The following is a 25,512-nucleotide window of genomic DNA, read 5'->3' as shown; positions in this document are numbered from 1 at the left end:
GGGTATTAAAGGAAAAGAAACTAGAATTATGGGTGAAAGAATTTGCAGCTTTTCAATGCTCCACTGCATGCATAGTAAAACGTCCTAAGAGGCTGGCCTTATGTCCCCTTGACAGTCTCCAGTTTGGAGTTGGGGGGATGGGTGTGGACAAGCTCCCTGGAAAACACCTAAATTCCAGGATGATAAGGGAAAAGACCAAGAAGTCACCCATCATTTACTTTCTTTTTTTATTGTTTTGAACCTGTCTTCCAGCAAACCGTCTGAGTTTAGGTTCAACGACAGGACCTTGACTCAAGTCCACTTTTTGGTCTACTTGGAAACTGCCTGGATAAAAATAAAATAAAATAAATTAGAAGACAACATTAAAGGGTCCCTGTAGAGGATACCCCCGTTTGAATCTCAGAGTAAGATGATGCCCTTAGTGATTTCAATATCCTCACATGACAGACCAAAAAAAAAAATGTTTTTAAATCTTCTCTGGAGCCTCACACAATAGTCTAGGGTAAGCTAGCCTTCAGAGTGGTGACAGAATAAATGAATGAAGGAAGGGAGAAGTGAATGATGAAGAATGAATGAATGACAGAGCCAGGACTAGAATGCAGACAGGGGTTCTTGTTGCTATTTTCTTCACAGTTGCTTTTAAGATACTTGGCTCACCTTCTTTACAATTTCTCCTCCTGTCCCATCTGCCTCCTGTTCTCACGCTTCAACGCGACCTTTGATGGAAGCGCGCCGCCCTCCAGCCCTCAATTCCTCTAGCCCCGCCCCTTCGCCACGAGGCCCCGCCCCTCCGCCCGGCCTTTGCAGGTTGAATGGCAGCGTTGCCGCCGCGCCGCTCGGGGTGCTGATTGGCCGCCCGGAGCAGTGACGCGCAGGCGGCCGCGGGAGCACGCAGATGGGCGGAGCGGGGGGGGGTGGAGGAGCGGGGCTCCGGGGAGGGGCACTGGTGCCCGGGGGCGGAGAAGCTGGGAGGCGGGAGGCGCCGGGGCGGCTTAAGCGGCCTCCCTCCCGCCCCCAGCTGCCGGGTCTGGCCCCGGCCCTGTCCCGACCCCCGGCCTGGTCCACTCCGTCCCTGCCCAGCCAAGCGGTCCGCCGGGCACCGGGGCGGCCTCCGGAGCAGCCCTAACCCATGAGGGCCGTGCACCCGGCCGCCAGCGCTGACGAGACGGAGCTCCCGGCCCTCGAGGAGGAGCGGAGAATCAATGCAGTTCAAGAATCGATTCCAGCGGTGAGAGGGAAGGAGCCCACGCGCCGCTGCCTGTGCCGGGAGCGGGTCCCAGATCCCATCTCCTCCCTCGTGGGTCCTTACTCCTCACCTGGATCCATCTCCCCTGGATCCCACGCCTTGGCCAGGGACCAGCTCCCCGGGGATTCCCCGTCCTGCTCTCCCTGGGCGATCCCCTCCCAACGAGGACAGTGATCTCGTTCCTAACCCGGGTTCCCCCCTCGCGATCTGCGGACCTCTGATTTGCAGACCCTGGACCCCGAGCCTGCCCTCCTCCCAGAGGATTGATTCCATTGCTCGCCCGGCTTCACGCCTTCCAGTCCCCATCCAGGCGGGACTCTTGCTCTGAGGAACCGCAGCCGCAGCGCTGTTCCTTGGTCCTCAGACCCTGGCTTCTCAGACCCTGGCTTTGGCTTCCACTCCTTACCCACAGGTGGAGGGCCCCGGGCGCTAGCGGAAGGAGGGCCAGGTAGCTCCTGCGCCCTGCAGCGAGATTTGTCGTAAAGCGGGGTGCTGGACGTTTTGGGTGCTTTGTCTGTAAACTGCCCTAGCAACAGGGAAACTGAGGCAAGCTCTGTTGGTTTAGCTTGCTTGGCTACGTCGGGGCCTTGTTGGCTCTCAGTCTTAGCGTCGCAGGGCGGTGCTATTTTGGGCACTGCGAAGGGGCCGGTTAGCGTTCTGGTGTATGATCTGCTGGTGGGGCGCCGGTGTTAGGAAACGAGGAGGAGGAACCAAGGAAGCGCCACCGGAAGGCTGGCCGGCTGCTCATTGACTGGAGAGCTGGTGAGAACGCCAGCCTGGGGAGGCACCGTGGCCTTAATCCCGACTCTGGGTCTCTGCCATCTAGCAATAGATGGGGGCTGGGCTTTGGTTCCGAGAGGAAACTAAGCTTTTTTTAAATTCTTCGTTTAAGTGGGTGAAAGTTCACCTTTCCTGTGTTTGTGGTAACTCTCCATCCTTTTGTCTGAATCAGGCAGCCGTCTCCATTCCCAGACCTTCTCCAGCAGGCTAGCTAAATGTGCAGTGACGGGGAAGGGGAGGGGGGACTGAAGGAAGAAAAAATGCATGAAATCTTCCAGGAGGTTATTGTTGAGTTTTAGGCTCTGCCTTTATTTCAAAACTTTAAAGTGCCTTTTTTTTTTCCTTTCCAACCCCCCAAGTCCCTCAATGCCCTCTCACCCATTAGGTTTATTTCATTCTTCCCCCTAGTCCCAAAGGCTAAAGAAGCCAAAAAAAAGCATAGGAAGAGTTGTGGTGGTCTGTACCATCAGAAGGGCGATCAGTCTGAAGACTTGAATGAACTTCTGAATATTGCTCATCAGGGTGTTGAATCCCTGGCACTGTTTCCCCAGTGGGAACATCTTATCAGTGCTTCTAAAGGCAAAAAGGAACCATGATGTTCTGGCTCTAGAACATGAAGGCAGAAATGAAGACTGGAGGCTTTAAGGGAGAATGTAACATGTGTTGAGACATGATTGGCAAAGCCCGGTGCATGTGGTTTGTTTGATTTGGTTATACTTCTGCACATCTGTGCTCTTCCTGTTTTCAGAGAACAGTGGCAATATTCTGTGAAATTATTCTTCCTTATTTGATTAAGAGTTTGTATTTCTTTCCGATCCTTTGAATTCTTCTTTAGAAAAAGAGCCTGTTTTACTCTTCATTGCACAAACATTCAAAGTGTTAAGAAAAAGAAATAAAAAGAAAATAACAAAAAAAAGTGTGGAGAGAAATGGAAAAAAAAACAAACTTCATTAAGGATCCTATCATCTCAGCTGATCGAACTCTCTTATTTCTGCTGGACCCTAACCTATCTCAGCTATAATGTGATTTTTGTGCTCTATTCATTCATTTAAAAGTGAAAAATACAGGAACTTTCTTTTGGTATGGCATAAACTTTGTACTTTTCTCAGTGGCCACACAATATCAATGCTATTTAACAGTTTCTTGACATCTAGACCCACCTTGATTTTATTTGAAGACCGAGCGATCCCATAATTTCTTATTTTTGTATTATAGACTAGATTGGTAAGATATGTCTAAGGGTCAATTTGAACTTGGAAATAAAGCCTGAAAATAAATAATATAACAAAGTCCTGGTTTTGGTGGTCCAAACAGTAAAATGCTGAGAGTACTGTTCGGTACCTCATAAAGATGTGTTCATTTTATATCTTTTAAACATTCAGGATAGTTAACAGGTAGATAAATTACAGAGGAACAGAAGGGAGGGATAGGACACACTGCCTTTGAACGCATGTGCTCCTTGTAATAGATTTATCAGGACGCAATCAAATTGAGCATTTGATTGCTGTGAAAACATTTCATGAGACCATAGTTTGTGGCTCAGCCTCAATTTCAAGAAAACCTGAACACCCTGCTGGTTTGTTCATAACGGAAACTTGGCAGTCATTGTGGCTTCAGATCAACTTCTAGTGTTCTGCCATCTCTGTGGAGGAGGGCTGTAAGGAAACTTAGCCCACTGTCCTAAGTGGAGGGCTTTATGCATACATGGCTTCTCAAACAGCTTGGGATATGAAAATCTCCACTGGGATGCAAAGCGTATTTTATCTTTCTTGCTTTGTCACTTCCATATTTGTGCCTCCCACCGTAGGGCTTTCTCTCCCTTTCACAGCATCTCTGATTAGAATAACTGCTAACATTGATTGAGTGCCAGCCTGTGCCAGGCAGCGGCTGAGTGTATATTACTTATCTCATCCTCGACGGTAACCCTGGAAGACAAATTTCATACCCATTTACCAGAAGAGCAAATAGGGTTTGAGAATAAAAAGGAACTGGCCATAATTACATAGCTAGGAAAGAGCAGATCAAAGTTCAGTTTCTTGTCCCTTTCATCATCCATGCTCCCAGTTCACCACATTCTGTCTCCTTGTCCACACTGCATCATCTGTATGTACAATGCAGAGGCCTAGGCACACAGAGCTTCTATTACATCTTGGTGGATACTCATTTCTCTAGCCTTGCGACTGAAAATCCAAGGACATGAATGCCTTTTTTCATCAGCACCAGCCTGGTGACCACTGGTTAGCTTCCTATCGAATATGAGATAAAGCATCTTATTTTAAAGCAGTTGGAAGTCTCTCAGGCTGCCTGTTGGTTTTCTCAGAGCGTCGACTCACAGGCATGGGGTAGTCAGTCTCCTTATATGTGCCTTCTCCCTTATTTAATAATTAAGTTAAATGACTCCCACCACTGTCACCACCTCTGGTAGTGAACACTTTTTCTGAACATCATGCTCATTTGTAATATTTACTGTGCACAGGGGTCGGCTTACATTGCCCCATCAAGTGATGGTGAAAGAGCTCTTGGAATGTTCATAGCCTGGGCCTTTAAGAATTTTCTTTTTATGCGATTCAGAGTTCTTTTGGCTCTAAGACAGTGTCTTTCTCTTTGTTACATACAGAACCTGCTGAATCCCCAGTGAAACCAATTAACAGTGGGATATCTCTTGGTTAAGATAAAATAATTGAGCAGCAGGCAGAATTCTGCCTTTCTACTCATTCAGCACCTACTTATTAAGCTTCATCAATAAGCTGGGCATTGTGCTTGGTGAACAAGAAATGGTGGACAAGACGGCCTTCGTGGAATTCACGCTACTGTGGAGGAGAAGATGAAATTTAAAAACATGTTAAAAAGATTAGATTCTTATTAACTGTGATTGGGCTCTGGTGGGGAGAGAAGGCTGAAGTGATGCTATAGGTAGGATGGTGAAGAAAACCTGAGGAGGTGACATTGGAGCTGAGCTTGATGAGTGAGGAGAGCTGAGCGTTCTGGAGAAGAATGTCCTAGGCAGAAATAAACAGCAAATGCAGGCATCCTGAGGCAGACAGGACCTTGGTGGTTTGAGGAGCAGAAAGGAGGTGGTGTAGATGGAGGATGGAGAATAAGGAAGTTGGACTCTGACACTGGAGAAGTAGTGAGGACCGGACCACTCAGGGCTGCGGGCCACTTTGAGAAGCCAAAGGTAGACTTTAAATTGGAGTTGGGTATGTGATGTGGTCTAGTTTTAATAGACTATCGCGGCTACTGTATGAAGAAGAGTTTGTATGGGGACAAGCAGGAAGACCAATGAAGAGAATTTGTATTTTTTTCAGACACTCATTACAAATTTTTATTGGTTTATTGGCTACAAAATACATATATTTTGTAGGACTAGCAATTCTAAATCAATTTAGCTTGATTTACTATTTCTTGTACGGAATAGTCATTCTATTTTTTTTAAATATGTTCTTTTTTAATAATATTTTTAATTTTTCAATTATAGTTTGCATACAATATTATATTAGTTTCAGGTGTACAACATAGTTATTAGACATCTGTGTAACTCACAAAGTGATCACCCCAGTAAATCTAGTGCCCCGACACCGAACATAGTTATTACAATATTATTGACTATATTCCTTATGCTACACTTTGTATCTCCATGACTATTTTGTAACTACTGATTGAGAATTTGTATTTTTATAGACCAAGGATGTCAGTGTCTTGATTTAAGATAGGATCTGTGGAACTGTGGAGAGGTGGACTGATTAGAATATATATTAAAGGTAATGTTGACAGCACTTGCATTTGGAGAATAAGGAACACAGGAATCAAGACATCTGGGATTTGATGATCTTAGGCCCCTGAGATCTGCTGGTGGGGTGCAGATGTACTTTCAGAAGGCACAATGCCTTGGGCTAAATTTAAGGTGTGCTAAGGAGTGTCCCTAGGTCACTACCTGTTCTTTCTCTCCTAGTTTTGAAAGCAAGAGAGAGTGTTGAAAGTGAGGAAATGAGTGAACAAACGCTGCCTAAATAATAGCTTTATTAAGTTCCCATAACCCAAGACTAAATTGCCATTCCGCATACCCTCGGAAGCACACTGGAGACTCCGTTCTAGCGTTAGGTCACCATTAGGGTTACTCTGCCTTAAACAGAAGTGCCCTTCCATTAACGGGTGCTGTTTTCCGGAACACTTGAGAACCTTCCTCATTCTTTTTTGAGGTTAGAAAATAGGCTCAGTGTGTGGGAGCTGATTTGCATTTTACATCTGCTTTTCCATTTAGGTCTTAGGAGTGATTTCTTCAGGAACCTCTATTTGAGGCTTTATTGTACCCTGGCAGATCAGGGAGGGATGGAAAAATCACATTGTACATTTTCCCATGAAACAGTTGTGCCACCGAGCCCCAAACAGGGATCTGCTCCTAGCACTGTTGCTTTTACCTCTCCTTATTACCTGATTTTGGCTCTGTGCATAATAGAGGCTACCTTAAGTCACATGGGTGGGATATTTTTCTCTAGCACTTCTGAGTTTATTTTTAACCTGAGTGATTTCAGGTGGGCAGGGACAAACATGGACACCCAGCTTCTTTGCTTTTAGGAGAAAATGTGCAAGTCTATCCCTGCTGCTGTGCAATGGCTTATTTTTAGACTGGGCTGCCAGAGATATAAATCGCTATTTTAGTCCGCAGCTTGGTGGTGGGTAGACAAACCCTACTTACAAAGCACTCTCAGTTTTAATCTACCCTGTACCACCTTGGAGCCTTGCTCTTTACCCTTTAAAATTCCTAATAGGGTATCCTACTTATAGCTCTGTTGTTATGTCTCAGAGTGATGATGTGGTAGATCCTTGAATGCTTGGGACAGTTTTAAAGCATTCTTCCCAGGAGTGTTAATTATTTTCCATTTTACTAATAAGAGCTGTATAGCAACACTCTCCTCCCTTAGGAAATTAGTAAAATTATTTAAAGGATTATCAAGGGAGAAAAGATTTATCTATATGCGAGAATAGCTTGGATAAATTCTGAAGGCGTTAACTGCACCTTCTCTTACGCAGTTTTCAAGCCAATTGGTTATTTCATTCAATAAGTATATATCCGCACATTAGTTAGATAGCTAACCCATCGGTGGTCCAAGTGAAATGACTTCACTGTCCCAAATTCATTCCTCAGTGGATTTTCCACTTGAACTCTATATTGAGTTCATAGGGACTGCCATTTTGTTTTTATTTATTTGTTCTAAGGATAATGTGCCCTTCTCACTTCAGGGAGAAAGTGCTAGTCTTTTGTTCATAAACTGGCACTGTTTAGAATAACTTGACCATGTGCTTTAGCCAATTTTTGGCTACCTGGCTCTGCCTGGTAGGCAGGTTCAGCCTGGTACCATGTTTCATTATTTTAATTAATAAGGTGTGACTAGCTAGGACTCCTTAGTGGCAGATAACCAAATCTACCCCTCCAAACAGGCTCAAGCAGAAGGATCATTTATTGTGCAAAACCTGTTGACATCTTGCAGCCTCCACACACAGGAGCGCAGTGGGGCCTCTGAGACCTGAATGCTCTTAGGGCTCTTTTACCTCCGTTTGCTTCCCTGCATCTGTTTCTTTCAGGCAGCTGCTTTTCTGTGTTCCCGAGTTTACATCTCCCTTTCTCCAGAGAACAGACAGACTAAACCGGAATCCCTCATGACGCATGGCATGGGAATGGGCGGGGTTTGAGGGATCCTCACCTACACACTGAAATGGAAGAATCCTATTTGTCAGTCAGGTCCCACAGTGTTTATGCTTTTCACTGTGTCGCTGATTGCCACAAAGTTAGCCCTGATGGAAGTATGGAAAGTGGGTATGTGTCACAGATTTTGATATGTATATACATAAACACATTTGTGTGTGTGTGTGTATAAATTTTATAGCCAAAGTTTCTGATACTAGTCACGTATTTGGATTTTGAAGCAAACTTAATTCAGGAAGGATGCAGGTAAAAACATACCTTTTATTAAGGTTGCCTAGAGGCAGCCAGGTATCATTTTTTTAAGCTGTCTGGTGCCAGAACAGATAATATAATATAGGGCAACTAGTTGGACAGGCTGGCTAATCATGGAATGCAGGGTTTAAAGATCTACATGTAAAAAGCTTTATAAATTTTGAGAGAGAAGATAGAAACTTTTCAAATGCATTGTATCCCTTTTCATTTAATGGCAGTTAATGGAATTGTAAAGTTTAGAAAAATTCCCATGATTTGTTTTCTGTTAAGAGTTAAGAGTTGCTTATGCCTTTAAAAATTTTTATTTTAGTGTGTGTGGGAGGGTACCAGTTGAAGGAGGTAGATTTGGTTTCTGTTTGCTTTGGGTTGGTAGGTTTTTCTTTGAATAAAGTGAAAGAATACTTAATCCAGTAAACTAGGGCATTTACTTTGGGATTATTGCTTTTGGCTCAGTTTATACCTGTTTAGTGGCTTCCGTTCTGTTCTGTCACTAGGTGTTTCTAGCAGTCACCTCTTCATTTAGAATAGACCAAAAAACCACTGGCAGGCTTCCCCACTGTTCTTCACACTCTGTGAGCTATTCTCACATGCTATCTTTTTGTTTCTACAGGTTCATGAACCACAGGGCCCCAGCCAATGGCCGCTACAAACCAACTTGTTATGAACATGCTGCTAACTGTTACACACATGCAGTGAGTATGTGTTTTCTGCCTTTTCCATCCTTCCCAGAAGGCTTTGCTGGGAGGAAGGAGCAATTATCTCCAGTAACTTCTGCCTGATTAGTTGTATTTACCCATCTCTGTGACCCTGCCTAGCAGGGTATCAGTGCTGGGTCATGCCAGAAGCTGTGAGCATGTCTAACACTTTGAGTGCTCTGACCTACAGCCAGCTCTGTCCATCCTAGACTTGCTTTCTCTGACAAGATCTTTAAAAGAATAATAAAAAGAAGTACCCTAGTTATAGGAAAACCAAAGATAACTATTGATGAAGACTGTTACCCCTGGAATGAAATGAATTTTGCCTTTTAAAGATAATTGTGTTCTTTTGACAAGGAGAGTTCACGAACCGTTGAAAAAGGTGTTTTTCTTTCTTTCTTTTTTTTTTACTTAAGTGATCTCTTGAAACAGGTAGCCACACCTTCCCCACCCCCACACTGGCTACTGCTTCTCAGAGCAGATGTTATTCTATGTTGAAGAGAAAGCTGATCTAATCCTTAAATTCTTAGTTATTTTTTTCTTTCTTGTAAGTGCAAAACATTCTCATTATAAGAAACTTTGAAAATACTGAAAATGTGTAAGAAAGGCAAAACTATTTCATTATTCTCTTTGAAAGGTGCCTTTAGTGAGACGTTCGAAGGAGAAATAGTAATTGGTGTATAGTCTGAAGACAAGAAATAGAAAAGAAGACCAATTTACTTCTTTAGTGGAGTGTTTAAAACAGGCTAATTTAATTATTTTAAAGGCAGTGTTAGTACAATATGTAGGTTACATATATATGTCATTAGAATAAAATTTGCTTGAATTTAAGTTGTGCCTTTTCATTTCTTTAACTCCTTCCTCAAAGAATAGTCACAGTGTTTGTGTAAAGGAAACATGATGCCAAATGACCCAGTTTTCAGTGGATCCCTTTATAATCTAATCAGTGCCATTTGGTCATTTTGATTTAGCATAAATCAAACTTTATAAAGCACCTGTTTTATGTATTACAGTAGTGGGATTTAGTTATTACTCAGTAATACTGAACCATTATCCTAATTTATCAGTGAATGTCCTTTTTCCTTAGGTGCTAAAAAGATTTTTAAATAATTAATATGCTAGAATCTTACTAAATTTTTTTTCTTTAGAAAAAAATTAGTACTTGACATGCTTGTCCTGGATTCCACAAAAGGGCTTCAATAATGAAATTTAGAGTAGCCTCTCCAGCGGACAGTCTCTCTGGACCCATGGCTTAAATTTTGGAAACAGGAAGGATTTAGTGGAGTTCTTAAGACTTGAGCTGACCCCTGTTTTTGCCTTAATGACACACGCTCGTGTGAAGTAAGTTTCCCAGCAGTAGAGGATCAAAATGTTGAGGGTCCGAACTTGGTTTTAAAGAATGCATGGCCTAATTTAATTGTCTTCTATAACTGCCAGGATATCCATCTTTTATTCTTGACTAAATGTTTGATGAATTTAACAGATCTAAAAGTAAAATTACTTCTGAAGGTAATTGTCCATAGGCCCATAAGAAAAAGTTATGTGTGTTTTTATGTGTGTAGTTAAGTCTAGGGCAGGATTAGAATAAAAGAAATATGAAAGTTTCAGTAACAGTTTATATGGCTTGTTTCTTCTCTCATGCACAACATCCGTCATATTCTCAATTTACCAACTACAGAACACTGATAAAAGTTTCAGATATAGTGCCTTGTTAGTTTCCACACTACTGACCAATAATAAGAATCAATGTAGTGTTTGTTACTTAGCATACATTTAAATATAATAGTTTGGCTGTTGAGAAGCACAGCTCACCTTTAGGAATAACACCTACTTGAGATGGACCTGAATAATCCATATAATCCCGTAAGTTATCTCTTTTGGATATGTCACAAATTAAGGAACACTTATATAAAACAAAGTAAAGGAAAAACTGAAAAAACATCCTTGTTAATTTTTTAGAACAGCAAATGTCATCTTATTAAACTATATTCCAGATTTTTGAATTTTAGCAAGCAGTAAAGTTTCTAAAACAGACAAAACAAAAAACTTCTGGCATCATCATTTTATTAAAGAGGGGCTACTTTAACATGAAAAAGGTAGAAAAGATATAACCTCAAAATAAATTAAATTCTATTTTATGAGAAACTTACTTTATTGTCCTTAATTTTCTCATTTCATCTAGGCCAGTGAAAACTTCGGCATTTGAAAATTCAATGCCAGTTTTATCTAGGGGACTTAATATTCTGTTGCAAGAGGACAGAAGTAGATGTCGGGGGAAAAGATAAGATTGCCAAAGGTTGCATTCTTTGCCATGTATGCTTATTCTAATATCTAAAGTAGTTCATTTCTCCTTAGAATGGCTATTATAAAATATTTACTGTCCCTCAGTTTTACTGTGAACCTAAAACTTCTCTAAAAAACAAAGTCTTTAAAAAGATATTTGCTAGTCATAGTCATATTCATATAATAGACATGGCAATTTATGTCCATATGTAGTATAAAATATGGTGCAGAAATCAAAATTCCAAGAATCTGGTCTTATAAAATTATCAAATAGGTGGGAGTGGATTATCCTTGCTTACTTGAAAGGTGCTATTAAAAATGAAATAACACCAAAACCCTTTCACTCTGCAGTAGCTCCCAAATTGATGGGATGTACAGATGCGAACTAAAAATCAGGACATAGGACTTGAACAATTGTTTTTTTGTGTATGCTGTGTACATTATGATACACATAATGTACATTAGGATAACAGGACTTGATTCATCCTTTTATCCTTTGCTGAAATACTGGAATTTCAGTAGCTCATGGGAGAAATAGGAAAGTATTTAAAAATCAGGACTTCCCCTGGAAATCTGGGTGTATATTTGGCATTTGATATTTTAAGTACCTACTCTAAAACACATAGAGAATAGGATGAATTGTGTTCTTGTTTAATGAAATTAGGATAAAGAACATCGGTTGCATTCTTTACTGTATGTACTCATTAGTGGGCCTAACTCCTGGACCCTGAACAGCAGTGCTTATTTTCCAGCACAACTGGCAACTTCACCTGGCTCTCATTATGATGATCCAGGAAAGGCAAATGTTTGTTTTAAAGTGAGCTTTCTAAAATTGTCCCCGGTAATTCTATGTATTTTTAACAAAGGTGTCAATTCAGTAAAAGCCTGGTTGTGTGCTCTCCTTTTCCTTTCCCTTTCCCTCAGTTCCTCATTGTTCCAGCCATTGTGGGCAGTGCACTCCTCCATGGGCTGTCTGATGACTGCTGGGAAAAGATAACAGCATGGATTTATGGAATGGGCCTCTGTGCCCTCTTCATCGTTTCCACAGTATTTCACATTGTATCATGGAAAAAGAGCCACTTAAGGTACAGTGGATTGCACACTGTTTCAACAGAGCAGAATGGTTGACTCGGGCCAGCCTCCCACATGGCATGTTTTGGTCAAGTGAAGCAAGGGAGTAGACACTTTCCTGCCTATAGTAGACTATAGTGCTATCTCATTATTTAGGAAATTTTCTGTCAATTGGGCAGAGTCCGAGGACCCCTATTTGTATCTAAGAAGACTGAGTACTTGAAATATGATTTCCCCAGAATTCTGTTCTCCAGTCCATCAGGGTAGCTCACCATGTCTAAAACATCTGCCCACTGTTGTGCTGTCACCTTCCTGAGCAATATCTCAAGTTCAGACTATTTTCTAAAGGCCAGACCTCTCAATCAACTGCCCACATGCCCCAGGTACAATTTATTCAATTTGTCTCAAAAGAAAGTAGGCCTTTGCTCAGAAACCACAAACAGAACCAGACTACTTCCCCAAGACTTACAACTTAAAATCCTGAGACCTATTTGCTGATGCTGTCAAGCACACTAAGGACACTCAAAGAGCGTGGCAGCTGTAGGGTTGTGACAGAGTACCCTAAACAGAGTCAGCAGTTGGCTCGAGTCCTGGCCCTGCCAGTTAAGCCTTGCGTAAGTCACCTGATCTCATGGAGCCCCGGTTTCTTTATCACTAAAGTGAGGATAATAATACCTGACTCACAGGGTTATTATGATAGGTGAATGAGATAATATGTGTGAAAATAATTTGAAAATGACAAACACTCTAGGACTATGAGCTGTAAGGAGGTATATTACAGGTTGGGTTTACTGTCTTGTGAAGTTCAACTTTCGAGTTAGGTCCTGTGTAGCTATTCAAACAAAATTCACATATTTTGCTCCTATTAGCTGTCAGGCATTTCAAACGATACTGTGGCACCTAGCCTCTCAATGAGAAGGACATAAAAGCATTCCTCCTCTGAGCAAAGGATTAATTTGGGGGAATACAAAGGGAGCAGTGCACCATTTAATTGCTTATTAAATGGATTCTACACAACCCAAAGGGCAATTTTTTTCTCAAAAAGAGGATTCAGAGCAGACTTAGAGTGACTTAAAATAATATTAGAATATATCTTTTGGTTATACAGAATGTCCCCCCAAAAATCTCAAACTAGTCAATCTAATATTAAAAAGACATATATTTAAAAGCAGGATTTGGGGTTCTTGTGATATTATTGGTTTTTCTCACATGTGGAATCATAATTTTAAGGGCTGGATAGATCCTTAGGGATCATAAAATCCCTTCATTTTCATCTCAGGAAACTGAGGCTCAGAGAAGTTGCCTGACTTCCCTGAGTCAGTGATACCAGCAGAATCTGATCATCCCAAGACGTCTGACTCTTAGTCCTGAGGTTTTTTTCACCTTATCCTTCACAGTATTGCTTATAGTATGCAGTCTGCTACCTTTGCCTATAAGGTGACAGTTCCCTGGGCTTAAAATAAAACTACAGCATTGCATCATGAGGGAGCTCTGGGACACCCTCACAAGAGAGCCTCAAAAGTACCTGTCCTGGCTTCTCAGGACACACCATCACAGAGCCCAGAGGCCATTGCACTTCATTATCTTCTTGGCACAATCCAACACTTGTGGTTGCCTCAGCTGACTTGGCTTTGATGTCTGGATTTCTGAATCAATAGAGTTGTAGATGCTTACTTCAGTATCCAGGGCCTCCCTGCCAATGGCTGGAGAAGAAGGTGTCATAGGAACCAGACTCTCTTGAACCTTGAAATAGCACTGATAAACTCATAAGCCAAGTGTGGATTTTTGCTCTGCCTTAATTTTTTTTAAAAAAACATCCAAGTATGTCCTTAAGTAAAAGAGGGAAGGGAATTTGCATTTAGTGAGTCCCTACTATGTGTTGTGCACATGGCCACATTATCTCATTTAATGTTCACACATACTCTGTGATAGTGATGGTATTATTTCTCTTTTACCTGTAAGGAAAGTGAGGGTCAGAGAAGTAAGAGAGAGAGCTTGAGTAAAATTGCAGGCCTGATTTTACCTGCTGTAATAGTGCATAACAATCTAGAAAGCAGAATTAGAAAGGCACAAACCTGGCTAGTAATCAGTCATCCAAGGAGTTTTAAAAAAGAAAAAAAAAAGGCTCTCCTCTATCCCATGTTCTAGCCTTTTCAATTAGAATCTTCTAGAGTCCATGACTATAGTTTATAAGCTCCCCCAAGTGATTTTGATATGCAGTCAAGTTTGAAAAGCATTAATCTGGCATTTGCTTTTTTAAACCTGTGACCTAAATTATTTTCATTTCTTCACTAATGTGGTTAGTGACTAACACTAACCATGACTGAAAGACCCTCAGCCTGCTTTGGTCGACATTGTGTGTGGTGAGGCAAAATCTAATACAAGTGCTTCACCCCTCAGACACTGAAAATGGATTCATGACAATGCAATGCATGCCTACTTTAAACTACCTCAGTAAAGGGCAGATTCTGTCTAGTCCTTTTTGTGAATAGACCTCAGCTCAGTGAGCCAGATCTTTGTACATTTCCTGACTTCTCAGTTTTGGAAGGAGGAACTTGCTTAGAAATCCAGGTGGCCACCACCTTCTTCTGGTAGCAAATATTTTTTTTTTTATTTGTTTGTTTTGGTTTTTGTTATTGCTCTTAGTTTATTTTAACTACTTCAGAGCTCCTGATTATTTTGGGGTTCCATCCCTATATCTTATACATAGTATCTCTTGTATGTGCAATCTTAAAAGTAATAAAAAGCTTTTACTTGTGGCTTCATATTATTGAAAATAGCTGTTCGACTTCAAAGACCAAGTTATAAAAGCCCTGAGAAACTAGAACAAGAATAGATACCGCAGGATAGTGGAGTGATAATCCAGTTTGAAAATTTTCTGTGAACTTTGTCTAACTTGGCTTTTTCTCCCCATTAGGACAGTGGAACATTGTTTTCATATGTGCGATAGAATGGTTATCTATTTCTTCATTGCTGCTTCTTACGCTCCATGGTAAGATACAGTCTTTCTATTTTGAAGATAATGAGGGTTTTTTTAAATACAATTCCTCAATCCGTCTTTCTTCCCTACTTTCTGTCCCTATTCCCAACTATTTGCCACCCCCACCCTTCATACATACATACATGCCTTTTTTTTCCATTTTGATTTACTTCGGTCAGATCGCAAAGTTTAAGGGGAGAATGTTGCTATTCATAATGTATATCTGGCACTGGATTGTTCAAGAGAAGGGTTAAGTAGCATGGTCATGTCTGAAATACGTCACACTTGCCTTCCATCTTCTTTCTGTATACTTCTGCTGTTCAGAATATTTGGATATCTAATTGTTTAAGTGGAAATGCTATAAATATGTATGAGGAAAACAAGCTCCCTTTTGAAATTTATACTGTTTGTCTTCGATTCCTTTTACAGCACAGTAGCTTCTACATATGGAGTGCATTTCTCATTTCTTTAGCTATGTGAGTAAGAGAACTAGCCAAATTCGTCAGCTATTTAAAATATCTTGTAGTCTGCTCAATTTCCTTGATCTTCCTGATCTTTTGGTATAGATCAGATAGAATCTCTTGTTGCTTGAAACCGTAATTAAAGAAACATTAGTTTTCCGTATCAAGATGTGTTCCAGTGTTAAACACTTGAAATCCATATTATGCCATCAACTATTGTGGTCATTAGAAATAGGAGGCCTCTAGATTCTAACGCAGCATCCATCATGCAAAAGAAACCTAATTATCTGTTGGAGGAAAAAGCAAGCGCTTTTTCTCTGCAGCACCTATTACTAAATTATAGGTCTGCATTATATTGGAGGGAGAACATTTAAAGGCTTTTGTAAAGTAAACCTCAATTTAAAATAAGTCGATAAAAAATTTTAAATGTAGGCTGTGGAATCAAGCATTTACAGTAGACAGTTTGTTCACATATCGTTTTTGATACGCAGGTGGTACTTTTTCCATTGGAAACAGTAATTTTGTAGTAATAGCCAATCAGGACAACATTTGTTGTTTTCTCATATCCTTAATATGAAATTAGTACCATTGTATTTGCAATGTTTTAAAATTCAGTCTTCACAAGAGTCCATGGTTAAATTCATACATAATGTCTTCTATATTATATGTTGGGCTAATTCTTCTCATGTTCTCTCATGGCAGAGAGATTGATAATAGAGACACTTGGTCTATGTATTAGGTAACTGCTGTGGTTATGTGATCCCAGTTCAGGATTCTGTTCCGGGTTCTCATTAAGCTTTGTAAGTAATTTGCTCCCAAATACATTGTCAGAAATAAGAAGGCAGGCAACTTTTACAGCAGTCTGCCTAATAAGGAAATTTGGGTGTCACAGGTGTGCCCGTTCTGTTTTTAAACCATGTTGGAACTCATTCTAAGTCTGAAAGGTTGACTGACAATTTTATCTTTGAGTTACTAATGTTACCCAAATTGCCCAGTTACCTCTGTGGCATATTGAGTGCCTTTTCTTCCTGGTCTTATCCTGGGTTTTTAAGACTAGAGGAAAACATGGCTCTATGAATTCCCTTCATTTATCATTTCTGTTCTTTGTTGTCATGTTTACATTTTTAGGTTAAATCTCCGTGAACTTGGACCCCTGGCATCTCATATGCGTTGGTTTATCTGGCTCATGGCAGCTGGAGGAACCATTTATGTATTTCTCTACCATGAAAAGTAAGAGAAAATAATTTATATTTGATAGTTTTAAAATTAACTGCCTAAATTTTATCTCCATCACAATTTACTTCAATTTGTTTGCACTTCAAAATAGTAGAAATACATAAATAGACTATGTATCGTTTTAAACCAATCTTCAAAACCATTTGGTTTTCCTTATTGGTGGGCAGATTGCTGCAGAAAGAAATGAATGGCACAGGTACGGCATGGTATAGTTGAGGGACAAGGTGGACTCTCATTTTACAGCTAGTCGGACCTCGTTTCACACCCTCAGGCAGACTGGCCTTATCAGAAAACTAGCCTTGTCCTCTGTGATTTATAATTATCATGTGAGAAAAGTAACTGCTTTTTAAGAATCCTGTGAAGATTGTAGATAATAGATATTAATGCCCAGCACAACACTTATCTAGATAGGAACCTAGAAGTTGTTCCGAACTGGGATTCTCTGAGAAAGGGGATGTTTGGAAAGGCATCTAACCTCTTTATATCCTAACCATGGCCGCAATGTTTTAACCCACTAGTCCTAGCTCATAGTCCTGTGTTAAGTAACGTAATGAGGAAAGCTTATTGAGATTTAAGCTTAGTTTTGGAGGAGACCTTCGAAGTCATTTATTCCAGCTTAATGCTTTAAAAAAGAGAACATTTAGAACATGCATCAAATTTGTGACTCATCCAGAATTTGGGCCCCAGTGTCTTAGTTCCTTATTCCACATGCCTGAATCTGAGAAACTCACAACCAGGACATTGTTGTCATTGGATACAGTTAATGAAATTCTGTCGGGGTTGGCAGAATGGCTCCCAGAGTTAAACATAATTCCTGTTTACGACAAAGCATGAAATTGTTTCCCCTTTTCAGAAGAAGATGGTAGTTTTTGCTAACTTCTCCCTGACTTTGAAAATCACTTTGATGCATTTTTCACCGTAATTAGCAATTCTGAGTGGTGTTATGCAGTATATATAAGTCCAAGGAAACAGTTGGCTTCTTGGACTCAAGCTCCTAATTTATATCCTTGAATAAAATAGGACGTAAAGTAAGACAACTATCTTTTCTCCTGTCCCAGGCCTTCTAATGTAAACTTGCAAACCCATTTTTACTCCAGTTCCCTGATAAGAATTCTTCATGGTGACTTCGATTATGAAACACTAAGAATGAGATGAGAGTCACCCTTAGCCATTTGGTTTGGCAGATATTAGAGAGTATCTGAATTGTGCCAGGTACTGTTCTAGGCCCTGCACATCCAAACAAAAATAAAATTTGGCCCCTGCCTTTGAGGAACTAAGGGTCTAGTTTGATTAGGCAGAAATGTAGGTTGAATTTCAGTACAATGTGCTTCTTAACGTTTCAGACATTCTGTAGCCTAATGTGATGATGAGCCTTACAAATTGGAGTGTTTTGTATACGTGCAAAATAAAGAGACAAAAATACCTTCCTTTTGTTTCTTAGGGCTACTATCCCTTTGCCATTGATAAACTAAGTTGTATCCCTGCCCACCTTCATTTCAGTTTCTTATAGCAATGGACTGGAATGGTAATGAAGGCAAACACTCTTGGATAGGAAAGGAAAATGCATGATGTATTGGCTTCAACTATAACTACATTTGGCAGAAATAATTTTCCAGGTAGCATGTGGAGTTCAATGCCTTTTTTTTAGTCCTTAAAGAAATGCCAATTCATTGTTACTCAGCTGCAGTGTTTCCTCAGAGGCCTAATGGTCTCCTACTGGGAAAATACATTTCATTCGAATAGTTGAGTTTACATTTTTTTTCCCCAAAAAAAAGAAAAAAGGAAAAACTGGTAATGGAAATGGTCTACGAGTTGTAGGAATAGATACATTAAATTAACTGCATTTCCATCCTGCAGGTATAAGGTGGTTGAGCTCTTTTTCTATCTCACAATGGGGTTTTCTCCAGCCTTGGTGGTGACATCGATGGTAAGAAATGGCTTCGTAATTTTAATTTCACCTTCTTTCCTTTTAAATTGCTAGGACTTTTAATGTGTCTATAGATATGATAGCTTTTCTTTCTGAAGTTATGACACGTCCATTAACTAGAGGCTCAAAAGAAAACATAAATTAAAAAGTGCCAGCAGTTTATACTAGCTACTGTTCGTAGTTTGGAAAAGTTAAACATTTAAGTGCGTTTATTTCCATACGGTAAACTTCTGTTTTTGTTTCTTTTGAGTAACCTTTCTGTTCTCCTTACCCTCACCCCTACTCTTCACCCCACTTACATGTGAGATATGTGAAGGTGGGTATTTCTGCTTAAATTACTTAGTGTCTTAACCCTAAATCCATGGAAGAGGGTGAATTTTGAGGTTCTTAACAATGAAGGAAATACAAATTACTGACTTCTTAAATCTTAAGAATTGGAAGGACCTTAAAAGGTTTTCTGGTACAATATTTTAGTGGATATTTCTCAAATCCCTTCACTCTTCCTTTCATTTGCTTTTAAATCATTATTTCTCTTTCTTAGGAAAATACTTTCTTTTTTTTACTTTGCTTAAAAATTTTGCTTGGGGACTTTCGTGGGTATAAGTGTAACGTGACCTGTAGTAAGAAGTTGCATGTATATATTTTGAACTCCTTTTCAGATTGAATTACTATGGAGAAATTTATCTGTCAATCTGAAACAAAAACATATTGCAACCTTGCCATCCATCCAACTGGTTACTTAGGCTTTTAGCTTATGTACTCCTCCAGTGTCTTATACTATACATTGTTGGGCACTAGCCACTGTGTTAATTAAGGAGGTCACATTGTGTTCAGTTTGAATTCTCTTCTCAGCCTGCAATGGTCAGAAGAATTGTACCTGTAATTTCACTCCTATGTTCATAGGCACATTGTAAGAATGCGATTTTACCGTACATAGTTCTTGCCCTGGTCACAAAAACACCTGTAAAAAGTTTAGGAGTTACGGGTTTGCTTTTTTTTTCCCCAGAGAATATGTCTTATGAGAATATAACAAAATACGTTCTTTGAGATATGAGGTTTATGATGGCTTGAATAATTACCTAGCATCAAAAATACAAATAATTTATTTGGTAAAGGCAACAGGGAATGGTGAAGGGAGGGAGGCGAATGACCGAAATGAGAAAGTCTGCCTTGAAGGCCATAAAGTTAGAGGGCGTTTGAGGACACCCAAAGCAATATAAGCAAGGTCTGTGTAGATAGGTTATTAATCATTAGAGATCTTCAAGTAGATTCCCTGTGAGTGTCATAAGAGCAAATTTATCCAGTATTTTTACTAGCCTGAAACTTTAATTGGCATTTTTACAAGTGGTACAGAAGCAAGTGACTGATGTTTATGATGATCAAACAGGGGAACCCTCACACTTGCTGCCCACAGAACTTAAAATCAAGCAGGAAAATACAATTCACACTAAATATGAAGCAATAATAAAGTTTTATAGTGTCTGTGATTGGAGAAAGCACAGGCTGCTATGGGAGCACATGACAGAAGTACCAGGGAAATAATATTTAAGCTGATTCAGAAACACAAGTAGGAGCCTAGAGATATAGTAGGAGTGATGCAAGTGGTGTCGGTAAGGAGTACAGCCCGGGGTGGGGGAAGGGGGCACACTAGCATCTTTGAAGAATTGAAAATCGTTCATTGTTTGGAACATGAGTATATATGTACTTGTTTGAGTACATATGTGCATGAGGTGGTAGTTGTGCAGGTAGCACAAGTCTTGTGATAAAGCTGCAGAGTTAGACAGAGACCAGACCAAAAAGAATCCCCTTAAGCCCTCTGAACTACCAAAGCAACCATGTGAGTAAAGACACAGAGCTTTGGTTCTGGTCAGAATCATGGGTCTCAGACTTACCCTTCCACCAGAAAGAACTACAAAACCGGAAAAAGTATATGAAACAACTAGTTTTGGGTATTGAACACAGACACTACAGGGTAGAGAAACCAAAAGATGAGGTTCAGATTCACCCCAGTTAAGAATTAGACCACCTTGGTTCAAATCCTGATTCTTAAAAGCTAGGTGGCCTTGGGCAAATTGTTTATCCTCTCTGTGTTTTATTTTTCTTATCTGTAAAGTTGGGATAATAATAGTATGCAATTTAGCGTTGTGAAGATTAAATGAATAAATACGTGGAGGGCTTCAGACAGTGCCTGTTACATAGCAACACGATAATGTTAATAGATAACGAAGAATATATATTTTGTTTGTTTTAGGATAAACCAAGTTCTGGTTTTTCTTTTTTTTTTTTTTTGAAATTAACAAGGTAAATGTGGTTTCTTAAGGAATTATCTGTTAACACAATGTATGTCAAAACCAACCTGTGTACTTGGTTTGGTCTCTTGCTTATCGTTTTAGGAGAGAGAAAGAAAGAGTGGTATCTTGGTCAGTGACCAGCTATGTGACTTTTTTCAGGTTACTTTATGCCTCTGGCCTTACTCTTTTCATCTCTAAAATAGGGAGGTTGTGTTTGATGAGTGACTTCTTACCATTTGGGAGTCATATCCTGCTCTAAGAATCCAATGAAAGCCTTACCCTAGAAAAATGTTCCTGATGTACATACACAGAGCATTTTTGGATATTTAATGGATATTAATTGCTTCATAACCTTTAGGGAATTCCGTGTGTGTGTTTTAAATGAAAATATGGCTGAGGTTCCATCTCACCAAGGTTAATGAGAAATATGGAGTGGTCATTTTGGGTTAGCTGCCTTCTCATCTTTTGATCCTACCAAAGCCATGGGGACTTAATGTGAACTTTGAATATAGGACTGGTCCTTGCCTGTGGCCCTAGATCCTGCTTGGTTCTTAGCTTGTGGTCGTCCCCTTGTGGCCATTGCTTTCGCTTGGGCCTGTGGGGCCCATCCAAGTAGGCGGCTTCATTGGAACTTCGTTGTTCCCCCTACTGGATTGGCCACAGGACCTGCTCCAGGCTCACTAGTCTACAGCTATCAGTGCCCAGGCCTACGGGACACCCACACACCTGTCCCTTTCCAAGGCCTTGCCACCTTCTGGCCTAGGTTTCTACCCACACTGCAGAACCCAAGACCTTTGTATTTGTCGTCCTCAGGAATCCAGGGGACTGACTCTTTTCATCAGCTTCCTAAGCCCTGCCTCTATTCGATTCTCTCATTCATACAACCCAGTTTAATCTTGAAGATAGGTCTAGGGTATTTGAAAACCCAAAGCAGCTTAAAAATTCTCCTTTTTGTGCTAAAGCACACATGACTGTTAACTTCCTTCTAAGCTAAGAAGTGCCCAGGCTCAAATACAAAAGGGTTTGACAACATCTGTAAGGTTAGAAAGTGTGTTGTGCTTTATGATCTCTGATCTCTTAGGTCACTTCTAGCTATGACTTTTCTCGCATAAGCCATAAGGAAGTCATAAACTCACACAAACAGGGACAGTCTCAAGAAAGCAGTCAGTGTAGAATGGTGTCTGACGAGGACAAAGGGAAGTGAACACTCAGACTGAGATGGAGATTATACATGGAGTGGCATGGGCACACCTCAGTAGGGAAGAAAGCTTTGAAAGGGGAAGTCGAAAGCCAGGGATTATGCTGTATTACAGTAAACTACCATGTCTGGATGCGATTGTAGTCTGTTTAAGCATGCCGTAGGTGAGCAGAATGCGCTGCTCGTTACTCTAGGACCTGTAACCTGACTGCTTAGTTCAGTCTAGTCAACCCAAAGGCTAATGCAGGCGGATGTACGTGAGACTTTTTAGTTTAGTTTATATTTACAGATCAGAATTCTGTCTATGCAGAGCTACTTCATTGTCTAGAAAATCAGGAGGCTTAGGGGAAATTGCAGTTATCTCTTTAACTTGTCACATCAGAGTAACCTCAGAACCTCTTTGCTTCCTCTGTTGACAGAATAACACAGATGGACTTCATGAACTTGCCTGTGGGGGCTTAATTTATTGCCTAGGAGTTGTGTTCTTCAAGAGTGATGGCATCATTCCATTTGCCCACGCCATCTGGCACCTGTTTGTGGCCACGGCAGCTGCAGTGCATTACTACGCCATTTGGAAATATCTTTACCGAAGTCCTACAGATTTTATGCGACATTTATGACCAGTCTGTACTAGGTCTCCAAACCAGTATTATTTCAGTTATGGCACTTGGGAGTGGGGTAAGAACTGAAAATTGCACAGGGGGGGTGGGGAAGAAGAATGCACTGACTTTCTTTATATAGTTTGAATATAATTACTGTGAAAGTGTAAATGCTGTGTTCTGGAATTTTCCTCCTCACGGCAAATAAATAAGGTAGTGAATTAATTATTCATTCCATTCCACTAACATGCAGGACTCTGGATAGACTTGGCCAACTGATGTTTACAAACCAGAATTTTGTATTTTAATTTTACAGATTTTACTACATGATTTTTCTAAATTACTAGGTCAGGTTACAAAAGTCAGTGCAATAACAAAGCTTCCTTTTTAAGAGAAAATTGTTTCTATCACTTTCCCGTCGGCTGTGTAAAGAATCATGGACAGAACTTACACTACTTTTACCATGTTTCATCTTGGCATAACATGGTTATTTTTTAAATAGTAACTTTAGTTTTTTGTAAACTTTTAAAAAATATTTCATTGACGCACATCATGCTGTTCCTCATTCATGTGAATTTTTGCAGCAGGCTGTCAACATTCCACAAATAAACAAACATTATACCTCTTCTGATACTTTTATTAGGCATGAAGAGATTGCCAATTTTTAAAAACTGCAGTTTTCCAAACTTTTTCTGCCAACCTCTGACTCTGAATTCCGTGCTGCTTTGGGCCAGATACCTGACCTAGTTTGGTTTACTAATGATGGAAAAGTATTTTGATAACATTAACTTTTTCAAAAAAGATTCAACTTTTCTCTATGCCTTTGACGTATTTTCTTCAGGGTCTCTTTCAACAGTGGATGAGTATCCAATCTATATTACCGTGCTGTTGAGTTGGCCATCCGCTGAAAACTCCTGGAGGATGTTATGAATTATAGTGAATAGTGGTATTGCCTGTTTGGTGCCCAACGGTTAAATCATTGTCGCCTAGCTCTATATTACCAGGTTGATATCCATTTTTAAGTTGTGGAATTAGATGCATAAATTCCCATTTCTACCTTACCTCTGTTTCTCCTGAGACATGTTTTTCTTTTAGATAGAAAAATATTTAAAGCATTGTTTAACAGATAGAAACTCATGTGTCTATAGTCCATGGGTTATATTCTGGCTCAGTGGAATAGTATTTAATATATTATTTTTGGTTTTCCCTTAGTGTCTTATATTAAGATTAACATATTAGTTGCTCTGTTGATTAATATCCTGTTGGTGTTTTAATAAATGAGAAAACCTTGCCTTTAGATTGGGTGCTGATATTGAGTTTTTTCTAATAATAGGTTCGATCCATGGAATTGTTGGTTTGATGACACATTGAGGTTTATTCACTGAAGTTTTGTACTGATATGGCTTTAAAAGAAGGTTACTTTGTGTATATTTAAAACTGTCTGATTCTGGTGAATTATATGGGAATGAGAAACAGAAGAACTGGTATTCACAGGTGAATTCTTAAGAAGGCAAAGTACTCAGTAATAACACCAACCAGACTGCCCCCACCTGCATGATGCTAAACATCTGGATGCCTGTTGTTTTATTGTGTGTATTTTATTTTTAATATATTAACTTCTGTGGATTCATTTAAAGTGTGCTCAAAAGTAACACTGTCAAAACCACTAAAATGTATTTAAAAAATTGTAGACTAGAATAAAATTGTTACTTGGATTCGTTCCACTGTCTCTAAATTAGATGACTGAAAATGACAATGCATTTTTGAGAGCTCGAGCTCATCTAGCATTTGTAATTTGTATACTAGCCTTTCTGTTTTTGGTTTTTATTTGAAAAGTCAGGATGAGAAGAAAAACAAGTGTGCCCTGTCATCTAGAGCTTTTTAATAATTGGAATGCCAGAGCCAGCTCAAACATTAATCAACACATTTTCAGTTTAAAATATGCTAGTCAGGGCCTAAAGATTATACATTTTATAAATGATATATCTTTACCAAGAGAAGCCTTTTGATTTAGCTTATATAATACACTGTAGAGCTGAGGTTACATGCTTTTTTATTACCAACCAGATATGCATCATATTGCAAACCTAACAACTCTGAGTGTTAAATGTCATTTTTTCTCCTCTCACACATGGGAAATTGAGTCAGGGAGCTGAGACAGAAACCCAGGTCTAAGCAGTTCCAAAGCCGCATTCACCATACACCATTGCATTTTCACAGTCAGCAAAAGCAAACAAATAAAAAAAAAAACTTGGTCTGAAAATTCATCAGGCATGCACATGGAAAAGAAAACACTATCACACAGTTTAGGACCTCAATAAACCCTCAAGCAACCTGCCATCAAATCTAATTTTGAAGATTGAGTGTCTCAAAGCATGATTATTCCCCAGAATTCTATTTAGTCCATCAAAGTCCAAACCTCGCCTATGTCTGCCTACTAAAGGCCAGACCTCTCTAATCAACTGCCCACATGCCCCTGGCACATTTTCCTTAATTTGTCCCAAACTGAGTTCATTATCTTTCCTTATTCCCCCACCAAGCCCATTTCTGTGAAGTTTCCTGTTTTAGTTAATGGCATGACTATAGCCATCCATCCATCCTTGATTTCTGTCACCCACCCATCCAGATCCAACCAGTCAGCCAGAGCTATCACCTCCACCCCAGTCACAAATCTCTGATCTGGTTCCTCACCTCCCTTCTCACTGCAAAGTCCTAAAAAGCTCTAGTTAGCAATCCTCAGACTACTGCAGCCACCAACTCTTTTGTAGCCCCACCACTGGTTATACCCT

General features: G+C 40.0%; 1 protein-coding gene across 1 annotated transcript; it reads left to right on the top strand.

Annotated features, from left to right (window-relative positions):
• Positions 1–949: 949 nt before the first annotated feature.
• On the top strand, positions 950–24,444 carry MMD (monocyte to macrophage differentiation associated). The gene is made up of 7 exons (XM_039885699.1): positions 950–1,228; positions 8,593–8,674; positions 11,885–12,045; positions 14,949–15,023; positions 16,601–16,702; positions 18,566–18,635; positions 22,544–24,444. The coding sequence occupies exons 1-7, from the start codon at positions 1,203–1,205 to the stop codon at positions 22,742–22,744; spliced, it is 717 nt and encodes a 238-aa protein (XP_039741633.1). The 5' UTR covers positions 950–1,202; the 3' UTR covers positions 22,745–24,444.
• Positions 24,445–25,512: the final 1,068 nt, after the last annotated feature.

Source organism: Pteropus medius, unplaced genomic scaffold (assembly GCF_902729225.1).
Source record: "Pteropus medius unplaced genomic scaffold, Ma_sr-lr_union100, whole genome shotgun sequence".
NCBI classification, from domain to species: domain Eukaryota; kingdom Metazoa; phylum Chordata; class Mammalia; order Chiroptera; family Pteropodidae; genus Pteropus; species Pteropus medius.
This window is presented reverse-complemented; position numbering and strand designations above follow the sequence as displayed.